This window comes from Pinus tabuliformis, chromosome 1_2 (assembly GCF_031772625.1).
Source record: "Pinus tabuliformis cultivar Carrire ecotype Pingquan chromosome 1_2, CPIR1, whole genome shotgun sequence".
In the NCBI taxonomy this organism is placed as follows: Eukaryota; Viridiplantae; Streptophyta; class Pinopsida; order Pinales; family Pinaceae; genus Pinus; species Pinus tabuliformis.
In genome coordinates, this window is record NC_142298.1 from 883,097,884 (window position 1) to 883,125,142 (window position 27,259).

General features: G+C 34.9%; 1 protein-coding gene and 2 pseudogenes across 1 annotated transcript; all 3 read left to right on the forward strand.

Annotated features, from left to right (window-relative positions):
• Positions 1–457: 457 nt before the first annotated feature.
• LOC149208783 (cytochrome P450 734A1-like) lies at positions 458–3,061 on the forward strand. Its single transcript, XM_089398423.1, has 5 exons — positions 458–734; positions 833–1,056; positions 1,173–1,405; positions 1,927–2,317; positions 2,457–3,061. Exons 1-5 carry the CDS (start codon positions 458–460, stop codon positions 2,892–2,894), a joined length of 1,563 nt encoding a protein of 520 aa, XP_089254549.1. The 3' UTR covers positions 2,895–3,061.
• A 1,360-nt stretch (positions 3,062–4,421) lies between these two features.
• Positions 4,422–23,541, forward strand: LOC149208784 (uncharacterized; annotated as a pseudogene).
• Positions 23,542–24,525: 984 nt separating this feature from the next.
• LOC149208785 (26S proteasome non-ATPase regulatory subunit 13 homolog A pseudogene) lies at positions 24,526–25,285 on the forward strand (annotated as a pseudogene).
• Positions 25,286–27,259: the final 1,974 nt, after the last annotated feature.

Below are 27,259 nucleotides of genomic sequence, written 5' to 3' on the forward strand. Positions count from 1 at the left end.
TCCCAATCGAATAGAGGCAGCTTTCCAAAACCGAGCAGAGGGGGCAGTTTTGGATAATCATTTCTGGTAAATGCATTCATTGACAACAAACATGTTGCAGAATGTGCGCATGCCTGTATGCGCAATCTATGAAATGCCCCTCCAACATAGTCAAATTGTTACTAAAACCATTCGGTGAGTCTGTTCCATCCCTTTTTTAATTCAAATTAAGAGGACATTTTACCAATCAACACATCAAAGAACGTGTCGGGTGATGATGCTGGGTGACGACTTAGAGCAACAAATCCATGCGTCCGCTGTCACAGTGTGAGTGAAATTGCAGGTGAGTGGAAAACGAAACATTTCTAACATATCTACTTTACTTGTGGCTTATAATGCTTTGGAGAATTATATAATGCTGAGGCTTAGGCTATTAAGATATATTGAGATTGTGAGTGAGAGAAGCGATGTTGAGATAATGGAGGCAGCTTTTTGGATTTTTGGTTTAGCAGCTTGCGCAGTAGTTGTTGTTACAATAGTGGTGGAATTTATCAGATTTGTATGGCGGAAGCCTCTACACATACAGAAACATTTCGAATCACAAGGAGTAGGAGGCCCACGGTATAGGGTATTTCGTGGAAATATCAAAGAGATGATGAAAATGGCGCATCAAGCGAGTTTTCAAAATATGGGCTTCTCTCATGATATTCTCTCTCGAGTTCTGCCATTCTACCACGAATGGAGGAAGTGCTATGGTGAAGTATCGCTTCTCCTTATGTTTTCAAATTTCTGGTATTTTCAATGTTTAAAATTATAGTTCATTGGGTTTCTATATATTGTTTTGTCTATATAGGTAGCACTTTTCTCGTCTGGTTTGGCCCTACCGCAAGACTAACTATTGCAGACCCTGAGCTAATCAAGGAGATATTCTCATTCAAGCACGGTGATTATGAAAAAGCAGAGCCTCATCCTATTTTAAAGAACTTGGAAGGCGATGGACTTCCAAATTTGAAAGGGGAGAAATGGATGCAGCACAGAAGAATCATAAATCCTGCTTTTTCCACACAGAACTTGAAAGTAATATATTCAAATGATTTTTTTCTTAAATATGATCTGAAGCTATCCAGTTTGCTTAAACTTCTAAAATGAATATAATACCCTATGTTTCATATACTTATCTCTCTGCATAACAGGCATTGATCCCTGTCGTTGCCGGGAGTGCCACAAATATGCTAAACAAATGGAAAAGTTACACTGAAGCAGGCGTGAATGAGATAGACATTTGTGAGCAGTTTGAGAATGTTAGTGCAGATATCATAGCACGAGCAGCTTTTGGCACCAGCTACGAGGAAGGAAAATGCATCTTTCAAATGCAGTCTGAACAATTAATCTTTGCTGCAGAAGATTTACAAAATTTTTCTGCTTCGTATTTTTGGAGGTCAGATATTCCTTGACGGTTCATGAATTTGTCATATTTTAGCCTCATATGAAATATATTTCCCTTTTTTGGAGTCATATCAAATCTTTTGCCGCTACTATCATATTGGAATACATACTAGCGTAAAAGCATTTTTATTGTTCTACCATTGAATTTATTTTCTCTACGTTCTTCTTTCAGAAAATCGAAGCCAACTTTTCAGTTTATCAGGCTCTTTTTCCATTTTTTTTAATGTAAGAGAAGCATATTTTTTCAAATTTTTGTTGTAATAGAAGCACATTGTGAATTTCAAATTTTATGAGTATTGTAGAATTGTTTTTGATGGTCACGATAGAGGTCAATTGTTTCAGCCCTCTTCTCCTTACTATCAGATTCTGGATATTCCCTAAATCTGCAATCCCCATAAAAAGAATGCACAATGTCAAGTTAATTTAATGAAAGAATGCACAATGTCAATTTAATGTGATGGCCGTCTAAATCTGAGGAGAAGGGCTCCAAATGTGTCTCAGGTTTGTCCCTACAACTAAAAACCTGCGTCAATGGAAACTGGCCAAAGAAATTAGATCGGCTTTGATAAAGCTAATTAAGAGGCGAGAAAATGATACAATCGTTGGGAAACCCATTTCAAAAGATTTGCTAGGGTTTATGATAGATGCCAAAGCAAAAACTATTGTGGGAGACCAGTCTAACGCTAGTCCTCCAGCGATTAGAATTGAAGATATAATAGAGGAATGCAAGACTTTCTTCTTTGCTGGAAAGCAGACCACTTCAAATATGTTGACATGGACGGTAGTTCTTCTCGCCATCCATCAAGACTGGCAGCAAATGGCCCGGAAGCAAGTTTTAGATGTGTGTGGGAACGATGATCCAGACAGAAATACTTTGAGCCAACTCAGAATGGTAAGATCAGCGATTTATTCTTAATTGGGTGATAACTTTATAACTTATCGATAAACCTAATCGTGTGATAACTTTATAACTTATTGATATTCTTAATTGGGTCATAAACTTATTGATATTATTTTCGTTTTTTTTGCAGGTGGACATGATTGTTAATGAGTCTCTAAGACTATATCCACCTTTAGTGGCTCTGGTCAGACGGACAAAGAAGGAAACCAGTCTTGGGAGTCTTAATCTTCCACAAGGCATGGAGCTACTGATACCAATCTTGGCCATTCACCATGAGCAAGCTTTGTGGGGAGATGATGTGAACGAATTCAATCCTGGCAGATTTTGTACTGGAGTTGCAGGGGCTGCAAAACATCCACTGGCATTTATTCCGTTTGGTGTTGGGCCGAGGGCGTGCATAGGGCGTAATTTCAGCGTGATTGAAGCGAAGGTTGTTTTGGCTATGATTTTACAGCGCTTCTCTTTCGAGATTTCACCTTCCTACAGACATGCACCTACTGTTCTCATGATGCTTCACCCTCAGTATGGAGCTCAGATCATCATCCGTTCATTGCCTAATTCAATGTGACATTTCTTCTTCCTCTGCTACAACGTTACACTATATTGGGTAATTCTGTTCTTATGTCGCCAATTTGTTTATGGTCTTGGCCCCATATTTATCCATGATCCCTCTCTTTTCCAGTCTGGTAGTAATGTTAGAATAGTAATGTCCAACTAATATTGCACTTTATGATTCATAATTCCCCAACACTCTTGGCTTTCTGTCGCTCACAACGTGGTTGCTTCACAACCAGACATCAATGACAAAGGAATCATTTGATCTTGGATTATTCGAGTGTCGGAATGGAAACGTCAGTTAATATTAAATTATTAAAGGGAACCTGCTCTATTTGTGTAACTTTTTGAAATATATCATATTAATATTTATGTAGCTTTTATACATATTCATATCTCACTCTTTTTAGAGGGGATGGGAGGAATGCCAATGGAGACTGTGCAACGTCATGTCAAAATATGTCATATCGATATTTATGTACCTTTTATACATATTCATATTTCACTATCTTTTAAGAGCATTGGAGGATGAGAATCAAGACTGTGCAACATCATGTCAAGATATATTAAAAATGAAAAATAGGTTAATAAAATTCGTTGTTATCCCTCTCGAAACATTAGGTCAACTCCGGTTTTTTCACTTTCCTTTTTCATTTTTTCTCTTAAATATTATTTTTAAAATAAAGATGCATAATAAAGTTGCTTTATTATTTTAGGTCGGTAATTACATTGGCAGGGAGAATAGATTATTTTTTTATCCAAACTTAACTCTAGTTATGTCATGGTTTTTAAGTTATTGAGTTGAGAGATTTATTTACAACACATTATGATGTGTATTGGGTCGAGATACTCATTCTACAACCTAGTATGCCGTGTAAGCCTATCTCTCATGAAAGTTGAAATTTTGATCATCTATGCCAATTTTTTTTTTTTTAATCTAAAAAAAATCTATACAAAACATTTAAATAATGTTTGTTCATAAAAAAATTGCAATTGGAGAAATTGGATCTCAACTCATGTTAGATCCATATTTAAAATAGATATATGCTAGTAAGTTATTTATATATTTGATTTTACAATTCATCAATTTGCCACTATTAAAAATAAAAAAAATGAAAATATATATTATTTATCAGTGTCATTAACTAACACAACAATAATATAAATAAACTATCAATAAACACTTTAGAACACTTACCTTAAGATACATCTAATATTACCAAAATTTAAAAAACCATAATGTTAACTAAATTACAAGTTTATTTTAAATTATTGTAATTATTATTAATTTAATCAATTAATATATAATTAAAACACACACACACACACACACACACACACATATATATATATGTATATGTGCTGTAAGGTCTTCCCCTTTGAAATTAACTCCCCTCTTGTCCACCTGTCATCATTGTGCACCATAAGATTATATGTTATACGATTGAAAACGTTCCACCGTTCGATCGAGCGAAAGTAGTTACGAATTCGTTGCAGAGTGGTATTTGATACCAAAGCATAGGTAACGACATAGGTCATAATGTCAGTCTACGGTGCCCTGGATGCCATCACACACAGTCTCATGTATGGGCGGAGCTTAGAGGGCAAGGAGAACTTCACGGGTGCCATAGTCAACCTTCTCATCGTGGAAAGCTTCAGAGCCATAGTGGGTGACCACCCGAAGGTTATCAAAGGTATGTTAGATTTAATCCACCAGGGAATCCCCAAGTGCACCAAGGATACCCTAAAAACCCTCTTTCTTTTGGTTCTTTATCAGCTGAATACGCCGAAATTGGTGTGCACGGGAGTCGTTCTAGTGATCTTTTCGGTGCTAATGAATGTGGGGTTGGGAATCATGGAGGATTTGACAACTGTTATAGCCTAGGTAGCTAACTTCCCGTGAGATGCATAATTCCACATCGACTGGATTTTTTTCTTAGGCATTCAAATCATATTTGAATTTATTCGAATGTTTCTACTGTGTTTTGAACATCAATATCCCACGATTTAAGTTAAAATACTTTTTCCATGTCAAAATTTGATGTATTCTCTTTTAAATTTCTGTTTTGCTCGAGAATGAGGTTTGTATTACTGAAGTCTATCTATGTATTATGTGTTCGATTCTTGCATGGATGATTTTCTTGTTGGTGAATGGATTGATTGGAATGATTGTCAATGCAGAGATTCTTCATTCCCTACTATAGGAGAAGAAATTAAAGATGTTGCAAGAAAGGACCTTGCTCATCGGAAGTTGTTTGTGTGTGGCTTGGCCTCGGAGACTTCTTCACATACCCTACGTGATGTGAGTGCATGACAACATTGTTGTGTGTCACTTGTATATTTGTGGTCTTAGGATTGGAAGTGTTTTTTCTCTTATGGTGTGTGTGTATGTGTGTAAAGATTAGCTTATTTAGCGTATTTGCCTTGTTCGTCACTTGCTCATTTTATGCTATCTATGCATTTGATGTTTTGCATGGCTTTCAAGTGTAAATCCATAATGCTTGAGGCTAAATTATCAAGCTTGAGGCTTAAACTTGAATTGAACTGTTGTAACATTAAATACACCAGAAGAGTCTCAAGGGAGGTAGTGAGGGGAGCTTTGTAAAAATGTTAAAATTATATACTTTTTTTTCCTCTCAGGCATTTGAACATTATGGGGAGATTGAAGAAGGTTTTGTTATTATGGATAAGGTATTAGGAAAATCACGAGGATTTGGCTTTGTCACATTTAAGCATATTGATTCTGCCCAAAGGTAATTGAAGGAGCCTAACAAGACTGTTGATGTATGTATTTCATTTGTCAGTCTTGTAAATTTTGTTTTTTTTGGATTCTTTGTATTTTTCCAATGATATCTTATTGAATTTGAAGAATATATTCATTAAAGGATTAGGCATGTTTATTTTCCTAGTTGCTTCTACTTTATCAATATTATATCTCATGAAGACTTTCCAGCTATCTTAACTGTTGTTTTCACCAACATTATAGACATGCATGCATTTAAATCTCAATGCCACCCTCCAATACCTTGTGATGCTTATGATTTATTTCAAATTGATCAATAATTATTTCATTTGCAGACATTCTCACCTCGGAAATTGATACCTCCTTACATTTTTTAAATTTTATTTTTTGTGCGACTAACAAGATATTTATAGTTTTAATAGAATATGTATGATGTAATATCGGTTAGCATGATGAATAGTTTATATGTTTGATTTTTGTAATTTAACAAATTGATCTTTCGCATCTAAACTCATAGGTTTAGTAGCCTAGGAAGTACGAAATTTTTTTAATGTTATTTTGTAAAATATTTAACTGATGTTGGGGAGACAACAAAATATAACTTACCACAAAACCCCAAAACTGTTTGAAGAAAAATGAAAGCAATCACAGACTATTCAAGCCTAAACACATATCATAGGCTAGGGCCATAGCTACCAGTCTCTACACCACGACCAATTCGTTTCTCAGCATATCCATCAATACTTTCAACATATTCATCTTAGCGTCCATATGCAACACAACCTACATACGGAGGAATTTCATCTACTTCTCAAATTGGTGTTCTAAACTCCACAACACCATACATATCAAACCAATATGAAAAATATGCAACATCCCTCCAATGTATGCTCCATGCTTAGAAGAAATTTACTTCCAATTTTCTTACCAGCCCAATATCAATTTCTAGATTAGCAATCACATTAACATGATAGTAAATGTAGATAGAACATAAATAAATAGCAGAAGACATGCCAAGACAAGAGGACACAATATTTGACGGATGTCAGGGAAAAACCGCAATGTGGGGAAACCCTTTGATCAAGTCTTCTTACTATCCTTCAAAATTTCACCAAAGAGAGAGTACAATATATAAAATTCAATTGCCCAAACACATTCAAATCCGTCCAGTCAAACTGCAGTCAATGGGATGCCCTGACTAGAAATTTAATGTTGGTCAACTTAGTAGGAATCTTCCTCCAAATTAGCTCGGTCAAACCCAGTCAAATTGGCCTCTAAGGATAGTCTGAATTAGCCTAAATCATTCCCAAAAATATCAGACAAACTGAGTCAACGTAGAGTCAAGCTTGCGGTCAAACATGTTGTGGTCAACAGTGGTCAAACAACAAAGAAAATCTATGCTTCTGTGCCAAAGAATGCGGCTTGCGGAAACAGAAATATTCCAACAAAAATCGCAGTTAAACAAGCTCAACGTTGCCCGGTCAATGCTAGCCAAACTTCATGCACCTTGGTCAACTCTAGAAATAGAAAATCACAGTCAACCCTTCACACGCGTGGAGGAGAAGAATGTTGTCTTGAAGTTCTATGACCTAATTAGATGAGGAGAGAGAGAAATGCGTGATAATGAATGATGTCCAAATGAGGTAGATGCACCTTCTATTTATATGCAATGTTGAGGATGAAAATTGGTGGCCTCGGTGCAGTTGTAATGGAAAATCGTTCAAATCCGGAAACAATTTTTGCAAGTTCGGGTGGGAGTTATTCTTGGATTTCCTGCAGAGTATCAGTCATCTACATCCAAAGTTATCTATTTTGCTAAATTAGCAGAACTGCTTAATTTAGCCAAAACGACAAGTGCTTCACAAGTCCCTTAAACATCGCACATCCCAATCGCAATTTCTCCACGCAGGGTTATTCAGTCTTGAACCATGCAATGTGATATTAATCAACGATCATCGCACATCGCAAACCATGAATCACAATTCAGTTCTGAGTCTCTATTGCATATTGCAAAGGAAGTCGTGATTGTGATAAGTGAAATTGTGATAACCCTTTTGTTTCTGACTTAGTGACTAGTCTCCACCATTTGATCAAGGCACACTTGATCCAACGGTTAGTAGCAATATCACCCAGAAATCTTACGCTATTCTAACCGCCTTTATGGAGCTGATAGGAAATTTAAGTCCTTGACCTATGATGCAGGGTTACCCCTGCTTACACCCACAATATGCATGTAGAATGCATAAGGACATTAGTCCCAGGAATTTAACTCTCTAAAGTGTCAAATCTTCATTTAGAATATGGTTAAGGTCCCCTTTAATAGTCTCATGTGGAATTATTTATAGACTAACCAATTCTAACCCTTAATCCATCCTTCCCTTTCTATCGAGACTAATTCACCCTCAAAAACCTTAGTTTAAACCTTAAGCCGCATATAATCAAACTTCACACTTTGCTTGATATATCGAACTTAGCCACAAAACCCTCTCTCGATGCTTTATTTCTATTACATCCCTTTCAATAGTAATACAGATAAACATTCATAAACTTACCTTTTTGCTTTTTCCCTTAGTCTTTGCCGGACTTCAAAAAGAATGAACCCGTGTTCATCAATTGTCGGGTCCACACATCCGGTCCATCGCATTCTCACTGCACTCTCCATTCACTGATCCCTGATCGGCCTGATCTCCACTGTTCATTTCTTTCTGCAATCAACGGTCAATATTCACTCCGAATATTCAAAGTCATCCGTTGATTCTCCTCCTTTGATCTGCACTCAAGGGATCTGACAGTTCACAATGATTTTGACCGGACAACTTATGTGAGGATTAACCACCCCCTAAGTGGTTTCCTCTCTCCTCCTTGCTGCTATGTGTCACTTGATCAGTGGAATCAGGTGCTCACCCTTCAATAAAACTTACCACTTTTCGCTCACCCGAAATAGCACTTAAGGGTTTGAGAAACCACCTCTTCACTGCATTATCTTCTGTGCTCTTTCACATGCGATGACTATCGATTTTTTGATCTATCAATCAGAGAGTCGACATCTATTTCCTCCTCTATTCCTCCATCAAGGTTCACCGATCCTCAACGGTTTGATTTTTATCGTTGATCTTTGAGATCAAACAGCTCCTATGCATCGACAACTCACCTCTTTGTTCGTCCCTTTACTTTGACATTAATTCATTTTTTAGTGTTTTGTGGATTCAGGTTTTTCTTTAGGGTCTCGACTTTCTGCTCTTCTTCTGCTCAAGCTTCTCTGAGCTTTACTCCTCGAATTCTCACCTCACTACCTCTCCAGAGCTTCACTCTGATCCTTCAATTAGATTCGATGATCCATTATGATTCCTCCGAATCATTTTCCTCCTATGTGTAGTTCTACAGAACTCTGTCTGCAACCTCTGTTACAGAATACACAATTTATATGTAATTCAATTGTTCAATATTCATACCACACACGCTTATACTATTTGGGATAAACCTATGTATTGATAAACAAACAACTAATTACATATTGAGACTCTCTATCTCTCAGGCCTGATCTTTAAAATCAGTGGCCTCCTCTACACTCTGCCCGTAGGCTTACATTTATACCAGAAAGGTTCTGTTGAACTAATTCTACTTCAGATCCTTAATCTACTGAGCTGACTCCAAAATTTCCTCTAAGTCCACTTTTAACTCCAGTTAATCCCTAATAATCCTATGTAGTTCCTCGAATCATGAAACTGCCTTAAGAGTTATAATTAACTTCTAACTCTCTTAGCATTTATGAACATCCTCACATGCTCAAATTAATTCCTATTCTAATCACTCAAAAGCCTAAATATTACATTAACTTAACACTTAGGAAACCAACTTCCCTAAAAAACATGACTCCCTATGACTACTAAAATGCAATGATTTTCCTTGGGTTGAATGCTCCTGCATCAGACTCCCAAAGTAGAAAATATTCATGATCTCCTGATCATGTGGTTCTGATCTTTGTCTTCCTGGATCCAATACTTTGTTTTGTAACTGCCCAAATGCCTTGCACCTTAGTTGTTGATGTATGTCTGCTGTATTCTATTTCATCTTCCTCTCCTTGTCAATCAGGTTCAAGTTCTGATTGATCATCCTTCCTGCTGCTATCAATTTCCTCCATATGGACTACTTCATCATTAACTGCCATAATTCTTCAATATTTATCTCTAGCATATTCTTGGTCTAGTCCATACCTTGCCACTTACTGCTATTTCCTTTTCTCTGCTTCAGGTTGTTGCTGCTATCTACCAACTCTTCAATATGATATTCTTCTCCTTGAGGTTGTTGAACGCTATCACTTACTCTTACATGTTCTTCTCCTATTGTGATTGCCTCCCTTTCATCCTTACCCTCTTTCATGATTATTTATGTCTGCATTCAATCATGATTGTCCAACATTCTCTCTAGCAATTGAGCATATCTGTTCCATGGATTAAATTCTACCATAGAATCTTCTTCTTTCATTTTTATTTGGCTGCTCATCTGTGCCAAATTTCCTCCAGCACCTGTGACTAAACTTGCACTCACAAAACATTTGTTAAAATAAAAAACATAAGGTTTTTGCACCTCTTCTTCCTTTGGCAACACATCAGTATGTTGTTATGTTTTCTTGTTCTCTATCAGCATATTAGTTTTCTGATTTGAATTCATAAAATAATTCAAGAGACTGTCAGCTAGTCTCTCCTCGATACCATCTTTTCCAGTAATATCTCTCTGCTCTTGCCCACTGTAGTGAACTCCTTCTTTTGCAATGTCAATTTGTTGAAATTTCATTACCATCTCCTTTTTCTTATGATTTTCATTCATGACAATTTTTTTGTCTTCCTTTCTCAGCAATCTATCTTGGTTATATGTCTTCTATTTTTCCAACACCCTTGAACTTTGAAAGTCTAATTTTCTATATAAATCAATAATTTCAATTGGAGTAGAATTTGGAAATTTCACACAATTTTACATACCTTCCTTTGTTATAGATAAATCATTAGATGTCCTTTTTCCCTTTGCTAATTTTTTTGCATAGACTTCTTATTCCTTAACATCTTTTAGTAGTTGTCCTTCTTCTTCAATACATTTTGCCTTGTTGTCCCTCTGTAACTCTTCTCCCAGAGTTATCCTTGTCTCATCATCTTCATTAATATTCTCCTGCATTTGTTTTTCATCAATAACATTAATCAAACTCATTTGATTACCTTTCTGGGACAATATTTTTTCATTCTTCATTAGAATGAGATCCTAATTCCTCATCTCTATGACAGCTTCTATAGACTCATGCATAGAATTTTCCTTCAGTATGCAGTCAAATTATTCTTCTTCTTAGAAGTTTTCTTGGTCACCTTTTACTTATAGATCTTCATCTACTCTAAATATATCTTCAAAATGTTTCTTTTCTCCTGCAATACCTGCCATCATACACAAACTATCAGTTTTAAAAACATAACACCCTATGGTATCACATGATGTTTTAGCCATCATATCTCCTTGCTGTTCCAAGTTCTCTTTATGACTCAGAAATTCTTTGATGGTTTCCTCTTCAATCTCCTCAACCCCTTCACTTGGTTGCTTGATATCTTTCCCCAACTGTATATGAGACCTATCTATCTCATCTTCTTCAAGAAAAGAATTTATATTCTGCTTGTCTTCTTCCTCCTTTATGACAATATTAGCAAATTGTCCTTCACATGTTTCACCTGCAAACATACACAAATTGTCAGATTTTAAACCATGTGACCCTTTGACCTCACTTGAAGTTTCAGCCTTCAAGTCTTCATCTTTACTCAGAACTTCACCATATTCTGCTTCACAAATGGACACTTCCATTTTCATTTCCAACTTAGTTTCTCTGAGTTTTTCCATCAGCCACCTTACATGCCTCTACTGTAGCCTTCTCTGCAACTTATGCCACTTCACTGGCTTCTTCCTCAAGACCCAATCTAGTCTCTGGGTTTCCCCTGGTATCATCATCAAAACATCAAGTTGTTCTTTCATCTCTGCAATTTCTTTGTCAATTTCCTCTTGACTCATCCTCTTGCCATTTGCCTTAGCATCTTCTTTCTTCATCTTTCTTCTGCCGTGGTCTTCCTCAGAACCTCTGCTATGACTATCAATAGCCATACTCTTCTTCTCTATCTTCATGAGATCCTCACTCACTTACTATGAGTTGCATTAAAGCCTCTGCAACAGCAAGTCCTCCCTACTGCCTCTTACCTCACCAAGCTATCCTCTGTACTTGGTATTTTGGCAGGTCCTTCGTTCTTTGTCTTTAGAACCTCTTTTGAGCACTTCTCTCTGCAACTCAACTGCATATTCTAAGACCACAATTGTCCTCTTGTATTTCAATCACAATGAAATACTTGGTTCTAACCACCTCTTCTTTCACTTATAAAGTCTTACTAGCTTCCTTCATTACCTTAGCAATTCTGCCCACATCCTCTATCAAATCGCCTTTGTGATCTACAACAATACTTCTACAGTAACAAGTCTCCTTCTTGCTACATATGCTTTAATAAGATTCTCTCCTCTTAGCTCAGTCTCTTAGCATTTCCTTGGTTGTTCCCTTTGGAACCAATTCAGGCACTCTTTGCTCTAGATGTTGCAACCTTCTCATCTTCTTTTGTTGTTATCTGTGCATCAATGTACAAACACACATTCTCCAATCAAATCAAAGCATATCACCTCACCTTCAAGATCCCTGCATGATCTTGTTCCACAATTCCCACTGTACCTTGAATGGATTGTCCTTTGTTTCTTGCTTTTGCAAATTTTGCTACACATCACCTCTGCGTGCCTACTTTCTATCAGATTAGAATCTAATTCTTCCTTGCCTACATAAACATCTTTGACACATAACCTGTTCTCAATTCTTTCACATAGAACTTATTTGTTCTGTTTTAACACCAATTGTTTGAATTACAATTCTACTCTAATATCAAATGATGCAGGGTTACGCCTGCTTACACCCATAGTATACATGTAAAATGCATAAGCACATTAGTCCCAGGAATTTAAGTCTCTAAAGAGTCAAATATTCATTTAGAATATGGTTAAGGCCCCCTTTAATAGTCTCATGTAGAATGATTTATAGACTAACCAAGTTTAACCCTTAATCCATCCTTTCCTTTCTATTGGGACTAATTCGCCCTCAAAAACCTTAGTTTAAACCTTAAGCTGCATATAATCAAACTTCACAATTTGCTTGATATATCGGACTTAACCACAAAACCCTCTCTCGGAGCTTTATTTCTATTATATCCATTTTAATATAAATACACATAAACATTCATAAAATTACCTTTTTGCCTTTTCCGTCGATCCTTGCCGAACTTCAAAAAGAATGAACCTGCATTCATAAATTGTCAAGTTCGCACATCTAGTCCATCGCATTCCCGCTACACTCTCCATTCACTGATCTCCAATTGTCCTGATCTCCACCATCCATTTCTTTCTTTGATCAACATTTAATATTCACTCTGAATATTCAAAGCCATCCATTGATCCTCCACCGTCAATCTGCACTCAAAGGATCTGATGGTTCACAACAATTTCGGCCGAACAACTTTGTGAGGATTAGTTGCCCGATAAGCGGTTTCCTCTCTCGTCCTCGCTGCTATGTGTCGCTTGATGAGTGGAATCAGGTGCTCACCATTGAATACCACTTACCAATTTTCACTCACTTGAAATACCACTTAAGGGTTTGAGAAACCACCTCTTCACTGTGTTATCTTCTATGATCTTTCACCGTGCGATGATTGTTGATTTGTTGATCTATCGATCAAACATTTGACATCTATTTCCTCTGATATTCCTCCATCAAGGTTCACTGATCCTCAGCAGTTTGGTATGGACCGTTGATCTCTAAGATCAAATGGCTCCTATGCATTGACGACTCGCCTCTTCACTCATCCCTTTTCTTTAACCTTAATTCATTTTTCATTGTTTTGTGGATTCGGGTTTTTCTTAAGGGTTTCGACTTTCCACTCTTCTGCTCTCGACTTTCTCTGAGATTTACTCCGCGAATTCTGACTTCACAACCTCTCTAGAGCTTCACTCAGATCCTTCAATTGGATTCGATGATCCATTATGATTCCTTCGAAACATTTTCCTCTTCTATGTAGTTCTACAGAACTCTGCCTGCAACCTCTATTATAGAATATGCAATTTATATGTAATTTAGTCGTTCAATATTCATACCACACACACATATACAGTTTGGCATAAACCTTTGTATTCATAAACAAAAAACTAATTACATATTGAGACTCTCTGTCTCTCAAGCATGATCTTCAATATCAATGGCCTCCTCTACACTCTCACCGTAGGCTCACATTTATACCAGAAAGTTTATGTTGAACTAATTCTTGTTCAGATCCCTAATCTACTGAACTAACTCCTAAATGTCTTCTAAGTCCACTTTTAACTCTATCTAATCCCTAAGAATCCTCTCTAGTTTGTCGAATCATGAAACTGGCTTAAGAGTTATAATTGACTTCTAACTCTCTTGTCATTATTAACCACTCATGTTCTCTTTTATTTGAGAGCATTTACAAACATCCTCACAACATCTAATTAATTCGTATTCTAATCACTTAAAAGCCTAGATATTACATTAACTTAACACTTAGGAAACCAACTTCCCTAAAACACATGACTCCCTATGTCTACTAAAATACAATGATTTTCCTTCGGTTTAATGCTCCTGCATCAATCTATTGAAGTTTGGGTCCGGTTTTGGAATTAAAATTTGAACACTTGATGACCTAATATCCATTGGATGACAGATGCCATTAGATCTATGGCTCATGAGACTTTGATTAACACACGGATTAAAATAGGCTTAACCCCCGCTGTTGATGGTGATGTAAGACGTTGAAAATGAAATCAACAGTTAGGAATGAGTGTGGGACTTCAGTCCTGGATCAAGAATTCATACACTTCTACCCCGACAGTTGCTAAAACAGGATGAAAAGAAATTAGATGCGATTACACAGAACTCTAAATTCTCAGGCCAAACAGGAAGTTCAATAGCACACAGAGATACTATAGAGGGATGCAACACCTCTGGGATTGACCAATTATACACAAAAATACACAAAGATATAATTTCTGCAACTAAATCTTATATGGCCAAAACAAGCTGAATCAGTCAAAATCCTTTTACAATCGTTCAGAACTTACATAAATACAATTTCATCTAACAATAAAATCCCTAAACACTAGATTGAATTTTCCTAATCTTGTAAAATATCTAATATGGTTGATATTCTCCCTGAGAATCTCAACTGAATAAAAACTGCATGAATTATTTACAAAACCACTCAATCCCTAAATCCTAGCTCAAGTCCTATTTAGAAAGCTTGTAAGTTGTCAGCTAAAGGATCCCACTCCTTCGCTTGTAACTTTTTTTGTATTTTTAGAATAAGTTAGAAGCCTTCTGCCCTCAAGCCTAATGCTCCTGCATCTAAATTACATGTCTTTTGGGCTTCTTATCCTACAATAGTTTGTTGGCCGGCCTTGACAATTTATCCATAAACGAAATAAATTCGTAATTCTATTTCTACATGTCAGAATGAGATGATCTTTGGATCGATCCTATACCGCTCAGAAAGAGGAATCCAATAAAAATATCAGTTGCATCATATGAGCTATCTAAGGTCGATTTTGGCCACGGTTTCCAAATTTAACAGGATTGCACACAACAAGTGGTGGAGCAGGTCTTTGTCCAGGCTACCCATACTATGGATCGACTATAACTAGATTTTAATCAACCAATTTTTTTATTGATAAATATGTTCATCAAATGAATGGAAATTAGTTCTAGATTCTACCTGCACTAACAATTTAACTAGACTATGAACTAATACTATTGGAGTCCACTTGATATCAGTCTACTCACTATTTTAAATGTCCACCGGGTTGTTGCAACTTTTGATGAATTTCAAATTACACATAGTTTAAGATCAATTTTCTAAGATTCTATTGTAGGAATAATAAATTCATGTGTTAAGCTCCACAACACAATATAGCTCAGATCAATATTAAAAATATGCAACATCCTTCCAAGGTTGATGATGGGTTCCCTTAGGATTGTACACAACATGTGGTAGAGAATGTCTTCATCCAGGCTACCAATATTATGATTCGACCAGAACTGGCTTTTAATCAACCAATTTTTTTATTTGAGAAATATCTTCATCAAATCAATAACAATTAGTTTGAGATTCTACATGCATTAAGAATTTAACTTGACTATGAAGTAATACTACTGGAGTCTAATTGATAGCAGTCTACTCATTATTTTAAATATACACTGGGTTGTTGCAACTTTTGATGAATGTGAATTTACCCATTGTTCGAGCTCAATTTTCTAAAATTCTATTGCAGAAATAAGAAATTCGTTATCATATATGTTATCAGTGGAGTTTTCGAGCTAATGTACACTCATAGAGAAATTTTGTTTTTATTTGAATATAATTTAGTGGCATACTATGATATGAAATAACTAGTTAAATAATTATGTTTATTTTCTTGTAGACGTGTTGCAAAAGATTGTGTTTGATTTGATAAAGCATTTCTCTCCATATATTTAAATGTATTTGTTGTCTTGGAGGTAATATATGTTTTAAATCCAAGTGAATGTAATGCATGCATATTTCCTCTTAGGCAATTGAAGAGTATGGGAAGATTGAAGAAGGCATTGTTATTATGAATAAAAGATCATAAAAGTCATGAGGATTTGGATTTGTCACATTTAAGCATATGGATTGTGGCTGAAGGGCATTAAAGGAGGCTAGTGAGACTATTGATGTATGTATTTCCTTTCCCAGTCTTGTAAATTTTGTTTTTTTTTGGCTTTGTATTTGTCCACTGATATCTTATTGAATTTGAAGGATATTGTCATTAAAGGATTAAGCATGTTTATTTTCCGAGTTGCTTCTTCTTTATCAATATTATATCTCATGAAGAATTTCCATGCATCTTGACCATTGCTTTCACCAACATTATAGACATGCATGCATTTAAATCTGAATGTTTCCCTCCAATACCTTGCGATGCTTATGATTTATTTCAAATAGAGAAATCATTGTTTCATTTGTAGACATATTCACCTCAAACATCGATACCTCCTTACAATTCTAAATTTTATTTATTATGCCACTAATAATATATTTATAGTTTTAATTGAATATGTATCATGTAATATCACTCAACAGGATGAATAGTTTATATGTTTGATTTTATTAATTTAACAAGTTGATCTTTCGCATCTAAACTCATAGGCTTAGTAACCTCAGAAGTAAGAAAAATTTTTAATGTCACTTTGCAAAATATTTCACTGATGTTGGGGAGAAAACAAAATTTAACTTACCACAAAACCCAAACTTGTTTGAAGAAAAATGAAAGAAATCCAACTATTGTTTCTAAAAGTGGTATTCCATTTATATATTGTTGTTTTCTCTGAGTCTTGAGACTTCTCAAATTCTATGTTACTTTAATGTTACATAGGGTGGAATACTAATCATCAAACAACTCTGATTCATTATTTAACACCTATTTTTGGTAATTTTTATATGCATTATTGTTTATTGTACAGGGGGGGATTATTGTAAGAAATATGTCAGTGGCGAGCATAGGTCCTGGTCAAAGTGCAAATCAACCTCAAAGGAAACTTTACAATGGTGGTATTTTGTTTGAAACCAACTCACAAAATAGAAGAAGAGATAGATCAATGACTTCAAAATAAGCCTTTTCGAGTTGTCAACGTCCTTTGGATTACACAAATGAAAATTATTAGATGATTCAAATGATAAACCTCCTTTCTATATATAGGAGTCTAAGGGGTCACAATATAATTAGAGTCGACATAACAGTAATAATGTAAGGATACAACAATGACAATAGTTGGCTTCTAAGGGGCACAATAATAACAATATGGGGACAACAAGGGCAAAACAATAACAATAAGGGGATACAAAGACAATAATAATGGGGGAATCACTAGTATTATAGGGACCTAACATGCCCTTCTCCTTCAAAAAAGTGTTTTCCTCAATGCTTGAGTAGTTCTTGATGATTTTGTATAAAATTATCATCCTACCATGTGGAATCTTTAGTGGGTGAGTTTGTCCACTTGATGAAATACTATGAAATTGATTGATTTCGTAGTTATTTGAATTTAAGCTTCTATGATCCATAATCTGAGTTCATAGAAATATTTTTGAAAAAATCACATCAGAAAATCTTTGTCAACGTGTTTCGAACCAATGGGTGTGGTTCATCGTCAGGACGAGTTGAAAAAATCAGATCATGGCTACATGTTAAATAGGGATGGCAGATCTTCCAACGGTTGGGTTTGACTAGAAAAATGACTATATTAGACTCGATTGGCCCAAGGCCATAATTGATTAAGAAGTTGCTAGATTTGGTTGGTTAAAATTATTTAATTATAACATTATTATTAGTGTAAAAATATTGACAAATTATTATACCATTTAATACTTTTTTTGGTCGTTATTGAGTTTTATAAAAATTGAGTCATATGTTATATATTAATAGTATGGATATAATATTATACTTAAAATTAATAATACTAAATATTATTAAATTATTATCATAACATTATAATAGTGGTAATATTTTTATCATTAAGGTTTTTGGAAACTTCTTAATATAAATTTATTAGGAAAAACTTACTACTTAAATCTAAATAATAATCTTATAATGGGTAATATTAACACACTTAGTTGGTTATGACAAGGGCAATCTTAAGTATAATAATATTATTAATGTATAATATTAATATTCTATAATGTTATTTAATACAAGTCAATATTAATAGTATTGCTTTAATATTATCCTTAAAAATAATAATACTAAATATTATTAAATTATTATAATATTATAATAGTAATAAACTTACTACTTAAATCTAAATAATAATCTTATAATGGGTAATATTAACCCATTTAGTTAGTTATGACAAGAGCAATCTTAATTATAATAATATTATCAATGTATAATATTAATATTTTATCTAGTACGAGTCAATATTAATAGTATCGCTTTAATATTTTTCTTAATGATAATAATAATAATAATAATAATAATAATAAATATTATTATAATATTATAATAGTAATATTTTTATCATTAATGGTTTTGGGAAACTCAGTAATATAAATTTATTCATTAAGCTATCTAAAGAGAACCATAACTTAATACCTAAAAAGGGGGGAATATCAATCCATTCAGTAAGTTATGACAAGGGCAATTTTATAGAAAAGCAAAGGGGAAAATTAGTTGAAGTCATTAATAGATGGGGGAGGCGATGAAGAGGGGAGATATGACTGGGAAGATAGGGCAGGGATCCAACAACTACTGATCTTCCAACTATCGTCCCTATTGAGATTACTTGGCCTTTTTTCAATCTCAATAGCTTCCCTAAATTTTCGGTGATGAAACTGTGCAACCTTAGCAATCACTCGGGCTTTCTTAATACAAACATGATGTTTAGTCTTTTCTGCATGTTCCACCAGTGCAGAGGACTTGGTTCTCCCATGTCTTAGGTCAGCTACGTGCTTATTAATCCTTTGATTAATAGAGCATCCAATCTCACCAATTTACGGGGTTCCGCATGAATAAGTAATAATAAAGACACCCTTCATGTCCTTGGTGTTGATAGCATCTTTTACCGATCAGAGGGAATTACAATGGTTTTAAGGGGTCTAAAGGTTGAGGGTACATGATGCTTATTAAGAATCCTAGCAAACTTATGAGTGGTCCCTTAGATAAAAGGTAGATGGACCCCTGGGATTCGATTTCTAGGTTATTTTTTGACCACCGAGTTCTTGAAGGCTTTAAGGAAAGCTTTCTAACCGAGGTGTCTGCTATAAGTATTTTCCACAAAGACATTAAGGAGAAGGTATTTCTCTATATCGAAGCTCTTCTGATTGGATATTCTCAGGGAAAGAGTAGTGAGGGTGTTGAAAATGCCCAACTTTCGATCGGGGAAATGATGGGAACTGGCATGAAGATATTTCTTAGTATGATTTTTCTTTCGAGACACCTGGTGGGAGAGGGAACAATCGATATTCTTGGAAATAAGAATATCAAGGAAAGGGAGGCAACCATCGACCTCTTTTTCCATGGTTAACTTAATGGTGCAGGATTGACTGTTGAGATGTTTGAACAAGAGATCCAACTCCTCTTGGCCATGAGACCAGATGACATTAGTGTTGTTTACAAATCTCTTCCAAAGTTGGGGAAGGAGATGGATAGAAGCTAAAGCTTTGGATTCAAAATCTTCCATAAAAGTATTAGCAAGAACAGGGGACAGGGGGGAGCCCATGGCGAAACCACAGGTCTGCTCAAAGAACTTACCCTCGAAACTAAAAAAAGTGGAAGTGAGACAGATCTCGACTAATCAAGCTGTATCAGGATCCGTGAGATGGTTAATAACCTCCAAGGCCTCCTTTATAGGGATGCAAATGTAAAGGGAGACTACATCAAAACTCACAAGAATATCCTTGGGTTCAAATTTTATGCCTCTGATCTCTTCAGTATAGGATGCAAAGTCTTTGATGAAGGACTTCGTAAGGCTGATTAAGGATTTAAGTTTTGAGGCATGGTATTTAGCTAGAAGGTAGGTCGGAACACCAATGGTGTTTACAGTGGGCCAAAGGGGAGCTCATTCCTTATGAATCTTTGGAAGTCCATAGATCCCTGGAGTAATGGGACTTCTCTCAATGAGTTTATCGCAAAGGGAACTCACGGAGCTACTAGATTTGATGGAAAGAGCCATGGCCTTGGATATCTTCTTAAGAGGGTTCTTGGGAAGCTTTTTATAGCTTCCACTATTATATAGATGATCTAACATCTTCTTGTGGTAATCCTCTTTGTAAGGATGATAGCAGTCCCTCCTTTGTCGGCTTTCAGGACTATGACATTATTGTTCTGGTTTTAAGGATTTGAGGGCAACAAATTCTTCTATGTTGAGGTTGCTCCTAGGGGGTTTCGCTATAGAGATTGAAAAAAGGCCAAGTAACCTCAATAGGGATGATGGTTGGAAGATTAGTAGTTGTTGGATCCCTGCCCTATCTTCCCAGTCATATCTCCCCTCTTCGTCGCCTCCCCACTCTATTAATGGCTTGAACTAATTTTTCCCCTTTCCTTTTCTATAAGATTGCCCTTGTCATAACTTACTAAATGGATTTATATTCCCCCCATTTTAGACAGTAAGTTATGGTTCTGTTTAGATAGCTCAACGAATAAATTTATATTAATAAGTTTCCCAAAACCATTAGTGATAAAAATATTACTATTATAATATTATAATAATATTTAGTATTCTTATTTTTAAGAATAATATTAAAGCAATACTATTAATATTGACTCGTATTAAATAAAATAATAATATTATACATTGATAATATTATTATAATTAAGATTGCCCTTGTCATAACTAACTAAATGGGTTAATATTACCCATTATAAGGTTAATATTTAGATTTAAGTAGTAAGTTTATTACCATTATAATATTATAATAACTTAATAATATTTAGTATTATTATTTTTAAGGATAATATTAAAGCAATACTATTAATATCGACTCGTATTAAATAACATTATAACATATTAATATTATACATTAATAATATTAGTATAATTAAGATTGCCCTTGTCATAACTAACTAAATGGGTTAATGTTACCAATTATAAGATTATTATTTAGATTTAAGTAGTAAGTTTTGGCTAATAAATTTATATTAAGAAATTTCCCAAAACCTTAAGGATAAAAATATTACCACTATTATAATGTTATGATAATAATTTAATAATATTTAGTATTATTAATTTTAAGGATAATATTATATCCATACTATTAATATATAACATATGACCCAATTTTTATAAAACTCAATAACAACCAAAAAAAGTATTAAATGGGATTATAAAATATTAATATTTTTACACTAATAATAATATTATAATTAAATAATTTTAACCAACCAAATCTAGCCGTTTCTTAATCAATTATGGCCTTGGTCCAATCGAGTCTAATATAGCCATTTTTCTAGTCAAACCTAACCATTGGAAGATCTTCCATCCCTATTTAACATGTAGCCATGATCTGATTTTTTCAACTTGTCTTGACAATGAACCACACTCGTTGGTTCGCAACGCGTCAACACATATTTTCTGATGTGATTTTTCTAAAAATATTTCTATAAACTCTGATTTTATAGTTGTCGTGTTCTTATTTCTATGACTTCTATAGGTTCCAATATGATTTTTCCTTCCTCATCAAGTTCTGGATTTTTTGAACTGGGAGCTTATCACCTATAACCTTCTTTAAGCATGGAACATGGAAATTAGGTGCACTCAAGAAGATGCAGAAAGATCCAATTTATATGCAATAGTAACAATATTTTGCAACACCTTGTACGCACCATAATACTTTTGTGATCATTTATTATCCTTCTTAGCTTGTTTGAGGGACATTTTCTTGCATGGTTGCAGTCATAGAAATGCCCAGTCACCTACATCAGAACTTATTTCTCTGCAATGTTGATCTACCTATTGTTTCATTCTATTATGCACCAAAGTGAGGTTACCCTTCAAGAGTTGGAGAACCTGTTGTTGATGCTCGATGTGTCATAGTAGAGCTTTCGGGGTGCTCTAGTACCAAATGTTATGAAACCAGCTCACAAAATAGGAGAAGAGATAAATCAATGACATAAAAATAAGCCTCTTCGAGGGGGAAACGTCCTTTACATTACACAAATGAATAATTCTTGGATGTTTCAAATGAGAAAACATCCTTTCTATATATAGGATTCTAAGGGGTCACAATATAATTAGAGCCGACGTAAAAATAATAATGTAAGCGCACAACAATAACAATAGTGGGCTTCTATGGGGCACAATAATAACAATATGGGTACAACAGGGGCAGAACAATAACAATAAGGGGCTATAATGACAATGATAATGGGGGAATCACAAGTATTATAGGGATGCATCATATTTCATATGACACGACCAACGATAAGCTTCTAGACATTTTTTTTCCAAATATGTAGAGATAGAAGAAGGTTCATTTGCATATGACAATAATACCAACAAATCCAGGTAACAAATCTAATATTAATCGGTTTAATTTATGATGAGAAATGTAACATGCTTCTAATTTTAGAGATATATGAATGTTTTTCCAAGGCCTAGCTCATTTGGCTATATTTGTCTTCGTTAATGCTATATGTATTTGTCACCAATAGGGGATTTTCATTTGTGACTTTCAAGGTTGTGGAGGCCACAAAGCAGTCCCTTAAGGAACCAAACAAAACCATTGATGTAAGTAATAGCTACAACTCGATAATGTTGCTCATATTAGTTAATGCGAAATTTTATTTATATTGACACCTATGTTATGTGCTTGGTATGTAGAGAAGGACTATTAGTGTGAAACTTGTAGCTGATTGTGAAAAGGAGAAGTTATCATCAAAACCTGTAGTATCTCCACCAATGAAAAAACCTTATGGAATAGAATATCCAAGCTTGAACTCATATCATAGGCCAGGACCACAGGTACCAGCCTCTACACCAACACGAATTGGTTCGTTAGCATATCCGTCAGGCCTTTCAGCATATGCATCTCAACATCCATATGCAATACAACCTGCATATGGAGGAATTTCATCTGCTTCTCAATATAGCGTTCTAAGCTCTGCAACACCATACAGCTTAAACCAATATGAAAAATATGCAACATCCCTCCAAGATCCACGAATGGTTCCATCAATATTGGACACAACAGGTGGTGGAGCAGGTCCTCGTCCAGGCTACCCATACTATGGTTCTGTTAAAGTCACATGGAATGTAAACAACAAAGATGGACGATAAACATTGAATGCATTATTATTGACATGGTATACATTTATAGTACATTTGTGTGACCGTTGGGTTCCACATCCCAAGGTCTCTTGGACTCTCGTGGCTGTCGACATTCTACACCAACCCATAGAGAATTAGTTGTCCAACATTCCCCCCTTAATCTGAAGGGGTATGCATGAGTCCAAGAAGAAATCTATAATACAAAATGTTCAAAAATGCATGGCAACACTAGGCTAAATGTGCTCTTTGAAATGTTGTGCTCTTTGAAATGTTGGTATAAGGGGGGTGGTTTAAGGATGACCACCAACACTGGAATGTTTAGTGTAGTTCCAGAACCCTTCCAAGTTTGGCATGAAGCTCAGGTATTCTACTAGAGGAAGTGCTCCTAATGTTTTGAAGAGGGAAACCTTCAACCATGAAAGGGAGGTCTCACCAAACATAAAAGGGAGAACCTCAACCTCAAAAGGGAGGTCTCAACCTATGATGGTTTAAGGATGACCAACAACTCTAGAATGCTTAATGCAATTCCTGGAACTCTTCCAAAACTGGCAAGAAGATGAAGTCTTCTACTAGAGGAAGTGTCCCCAATTCTTTGAAGAGGTATCATCGACTTAAGGCATGCTCAAGGGCATATTTGTCTCTGGCTACAAATCTGAATTTGGTATGGTAGGTTGTGACTTAGGCTCGCTTGATGTGGTTTTGAAGCTTGTAGAGGACCAACATTTCCCCCCCAATCAGATACAAGGTGATATGATGGAGAAAAATCAACTGCAAGACTGTTCAATACTCTAGAACAAGTTCAGACAGATGACTGAAATATATTCTTGGATATTAATACCCATTTGAATGCCCAGAAATTGAAGGGACGAATGCTTGAAGCTTCTAGGGAAGAAGCTCAGTGGGGAAGATGCAACCCCTGAGCATGGAAATCTGCTATAGGTGAAGGAGCCCGTAGTGGAGAAAGGCAAAGAGCCAGTGAAAATTCTTTTATTAATGGGGCATCAACTCACTCTCAAGCTCGAACAATTCATAGCCCTCATAGTTTTTCAAGCTGGTGATGTGGTTATCCAACTATATCACAATTTTGTAACAGATTTTGAGACGAAGATCAATCTGCTTAAGCTTGCACATTTTGTTGTTATTATTTCTTGTTAGTACACAGAAAGGGAAGCAGATATCAGCTACTTAGAGGGAGTAATCGAGAAGCTTCGTGCCACAAGGGATACACGGATTGAGGAACCAATACAATATGTTAGAATGCAAATAGTCGCATTAAAACTTGAACAAAGTGAACAGAAAGAATGTAAAAAGCTACTAGATGAGGGAAAAAATACGCTGGACAATATGAGTGACAAATCCTTCTGTTTATGCAAGCTACCATTGGGTATCATCTCAGTATCATAAGTGGAGACAAGAATTTGCTGATTTTTATAAAAGTTCTCTTGTGTTTCTAGCTTATACTACTGTAGAGTCTCTTTAGGAGCCATTCAAGATGGATTTAGAATTTGACTTGTCTCTTGCTACATTACTTGGAGATAACATATGCAACTTTGGAGAAATATTGGCACATCGAATTGTGAAGAGTCTTTTCGGTACATGTGTAGAGTTGCTATATTATATTTTACAAGAATTTAACACTGGTGACTTAGCTTGGTATCAAGAACTATGTTCTAATGGCCAGATTGAAGATCTTCAAGTGCTCTTGTGTGATGCCAAGAGCGTTCTTAATAGAATTGTATATATGGTGGTATGACTGTCGAATCTTTGAACGTAGATAGAGGAGCAGACAACACACAGTGGCTCGGTAAAATAATTAATACAGTCAGTCGGTAAAATAACTAACATAGTCGGCCACGGTAATGAAGTAACGCAACCTCCAACTAATTCCAGTATAATAGAGGCTCAATGAATAGTTTTCAAGATTCCAACCAACACTGAATGCATACACATTCACAAAGAGTAATTAAACGGTCTGCTAGAGCGCCCAGGTGCAACAAAGCAACATTAGAATATTTCTATAAATAGAGAAATTATAGATAAATTCTGGAAATGATGCAAAGCTAGCAGAATGCGAAAATGCTCAGCCATGGCCTATGCTCTGATACCATGTTAAAGTCACATGGAATGTAAACAACAAAGATGGATGATAAACATTGAATGCATTATTATTGACATGATATACATTTATATTATATTTGCGTGACCGTTGGGTTCCATATCCCAAGGTCTCTTGGACTCTCGTTGTTGTTCACATTCTACACCAACCCATAGAGGATTAGTTGTCCAACAAGTTTGACTGGAAGTAGCTTTTAATCAACTAATATTTTATTGAGAAATATGTTCAACAAATCAATAGAAGTTAGTTTGGGATTCTACATGTATTAATAATTTAACTGGACTTTGAAGTAATACTGCTAGAGTCCACTTAATAATAGTCTATTCACTATTTTAAATGTACACTGGGTTGTTGCAACCTTTGATGAATATGAAGTTACACATTGTTTGAGCTCAATTTTCTAAAATTATGTTTTAGGAAAAAGAAATGTGTGTTTTATATATGTTATCAGTGGAGTTTTCCAACCAAGGTACATTTACTGAGCAATTTGTTTTTATTTGAATGTAAGTTGGTGGCATGTTATGATTTGAAATAACTAGTTCAAAAATTGTTTATTTTCTTGTAAATGTGTTGGAAAATATTGTGTTTTCTTTGATAAAGCATTGATCTCCTCCATATATTTAAATATATTTGTTGTCTTGGGTGTAATATATGTTTTGAAGCCAAGTGAATGTAATGCATGTATAGAAATGCGGGGAATTAATGTTTAGAAACAACATAGAAATGAAGTTTGTTGTCAATGTGGGGAAGAGATGTTTAGAAACAACATGTAATTTTAGTTTGGTGACAAGGTGAGAAAGAATGTATAGAAACAACATGTAATTGAAGTTTTGTACTAGTAATGTGGAGTAGAACCAAGTGGGATCTAAATCACTTTGATTTTATTCATAGTACTAAATTGGGGAAAAATCGAGTGGGCTCTAAATCACTTTGCTTTTATTCATAGTGCTAAATTGGGGAAGAATCGAGTGGGCTCTAAATCACTTTTCTTTTATGTAATCTTCCTTTTCATAAAAATAATAAACAATGTATGTATGAAAGTAGTTGTAATGAGTTGTGTCCATTATTCAGATCCCTTTACTGCAACCATTTAAACTAATAAAATACTTCATTATATTTGAGTGTCTGTAGTTAGAAATTGTGTGGCTGGGGGTGGATGAGAGGTCTTATGCAACATAATTCTTCTAAAGAAAGGAACTTTGATTTTTCGAAGTTTTCTTGGAAGTCTAAGTTATTACAATGCACTTCAATACTATACTATTAGTTTATTTACTAAACATGAACTGGAATATCTTACCCAGAGTTAAACTCATTGCTATGGCATATTATTATAGCAACACATAGGAAATCATCTACCTATATTTAAATAAAGTATCCACTCAATTTAACATTGAGTTGACAAACCTTCTCTAGACATAAAATTTAACATAATTATCTTTTTATTTTCTTAATTTATTCTTGCTTGATTCTAAAAATATTCAGTATGAGTTAATTTTTACAAATAGCCTTTTATTATATGGCAAGCAATTGGTTGTTAGAACTTTTAAATTTTGTAAATTTTTTAAAATCATTTATAAAATTTCTTAATGTTTTTGAAAAATTGAATATTAA

Bases quoted from the DNA above. Each gene is read 5' to 3' on its own strand.
- LOC149208783 (XM_089398423.1), top strand. From the start codon at position 458: ATGGAGGCAGCTTTTTGGATTTTTGGTTTAGCAGCTTGCGCAGTAGTT. The intron at 735-832 runs GTGAAGTATCGC...TTGTCTATATAG, and splicing joins CGAATGGAGGAAGTGCTATG to GTAGCACTTTTCTCGTCTGG. The intron at 2,318-2,456 runs GTAAGATCAGCG...TTTTTTTTGCAG, and splicing joins CTTTGAGCCAACTCAGAATG to GTGGACATGATTGTTAATGA.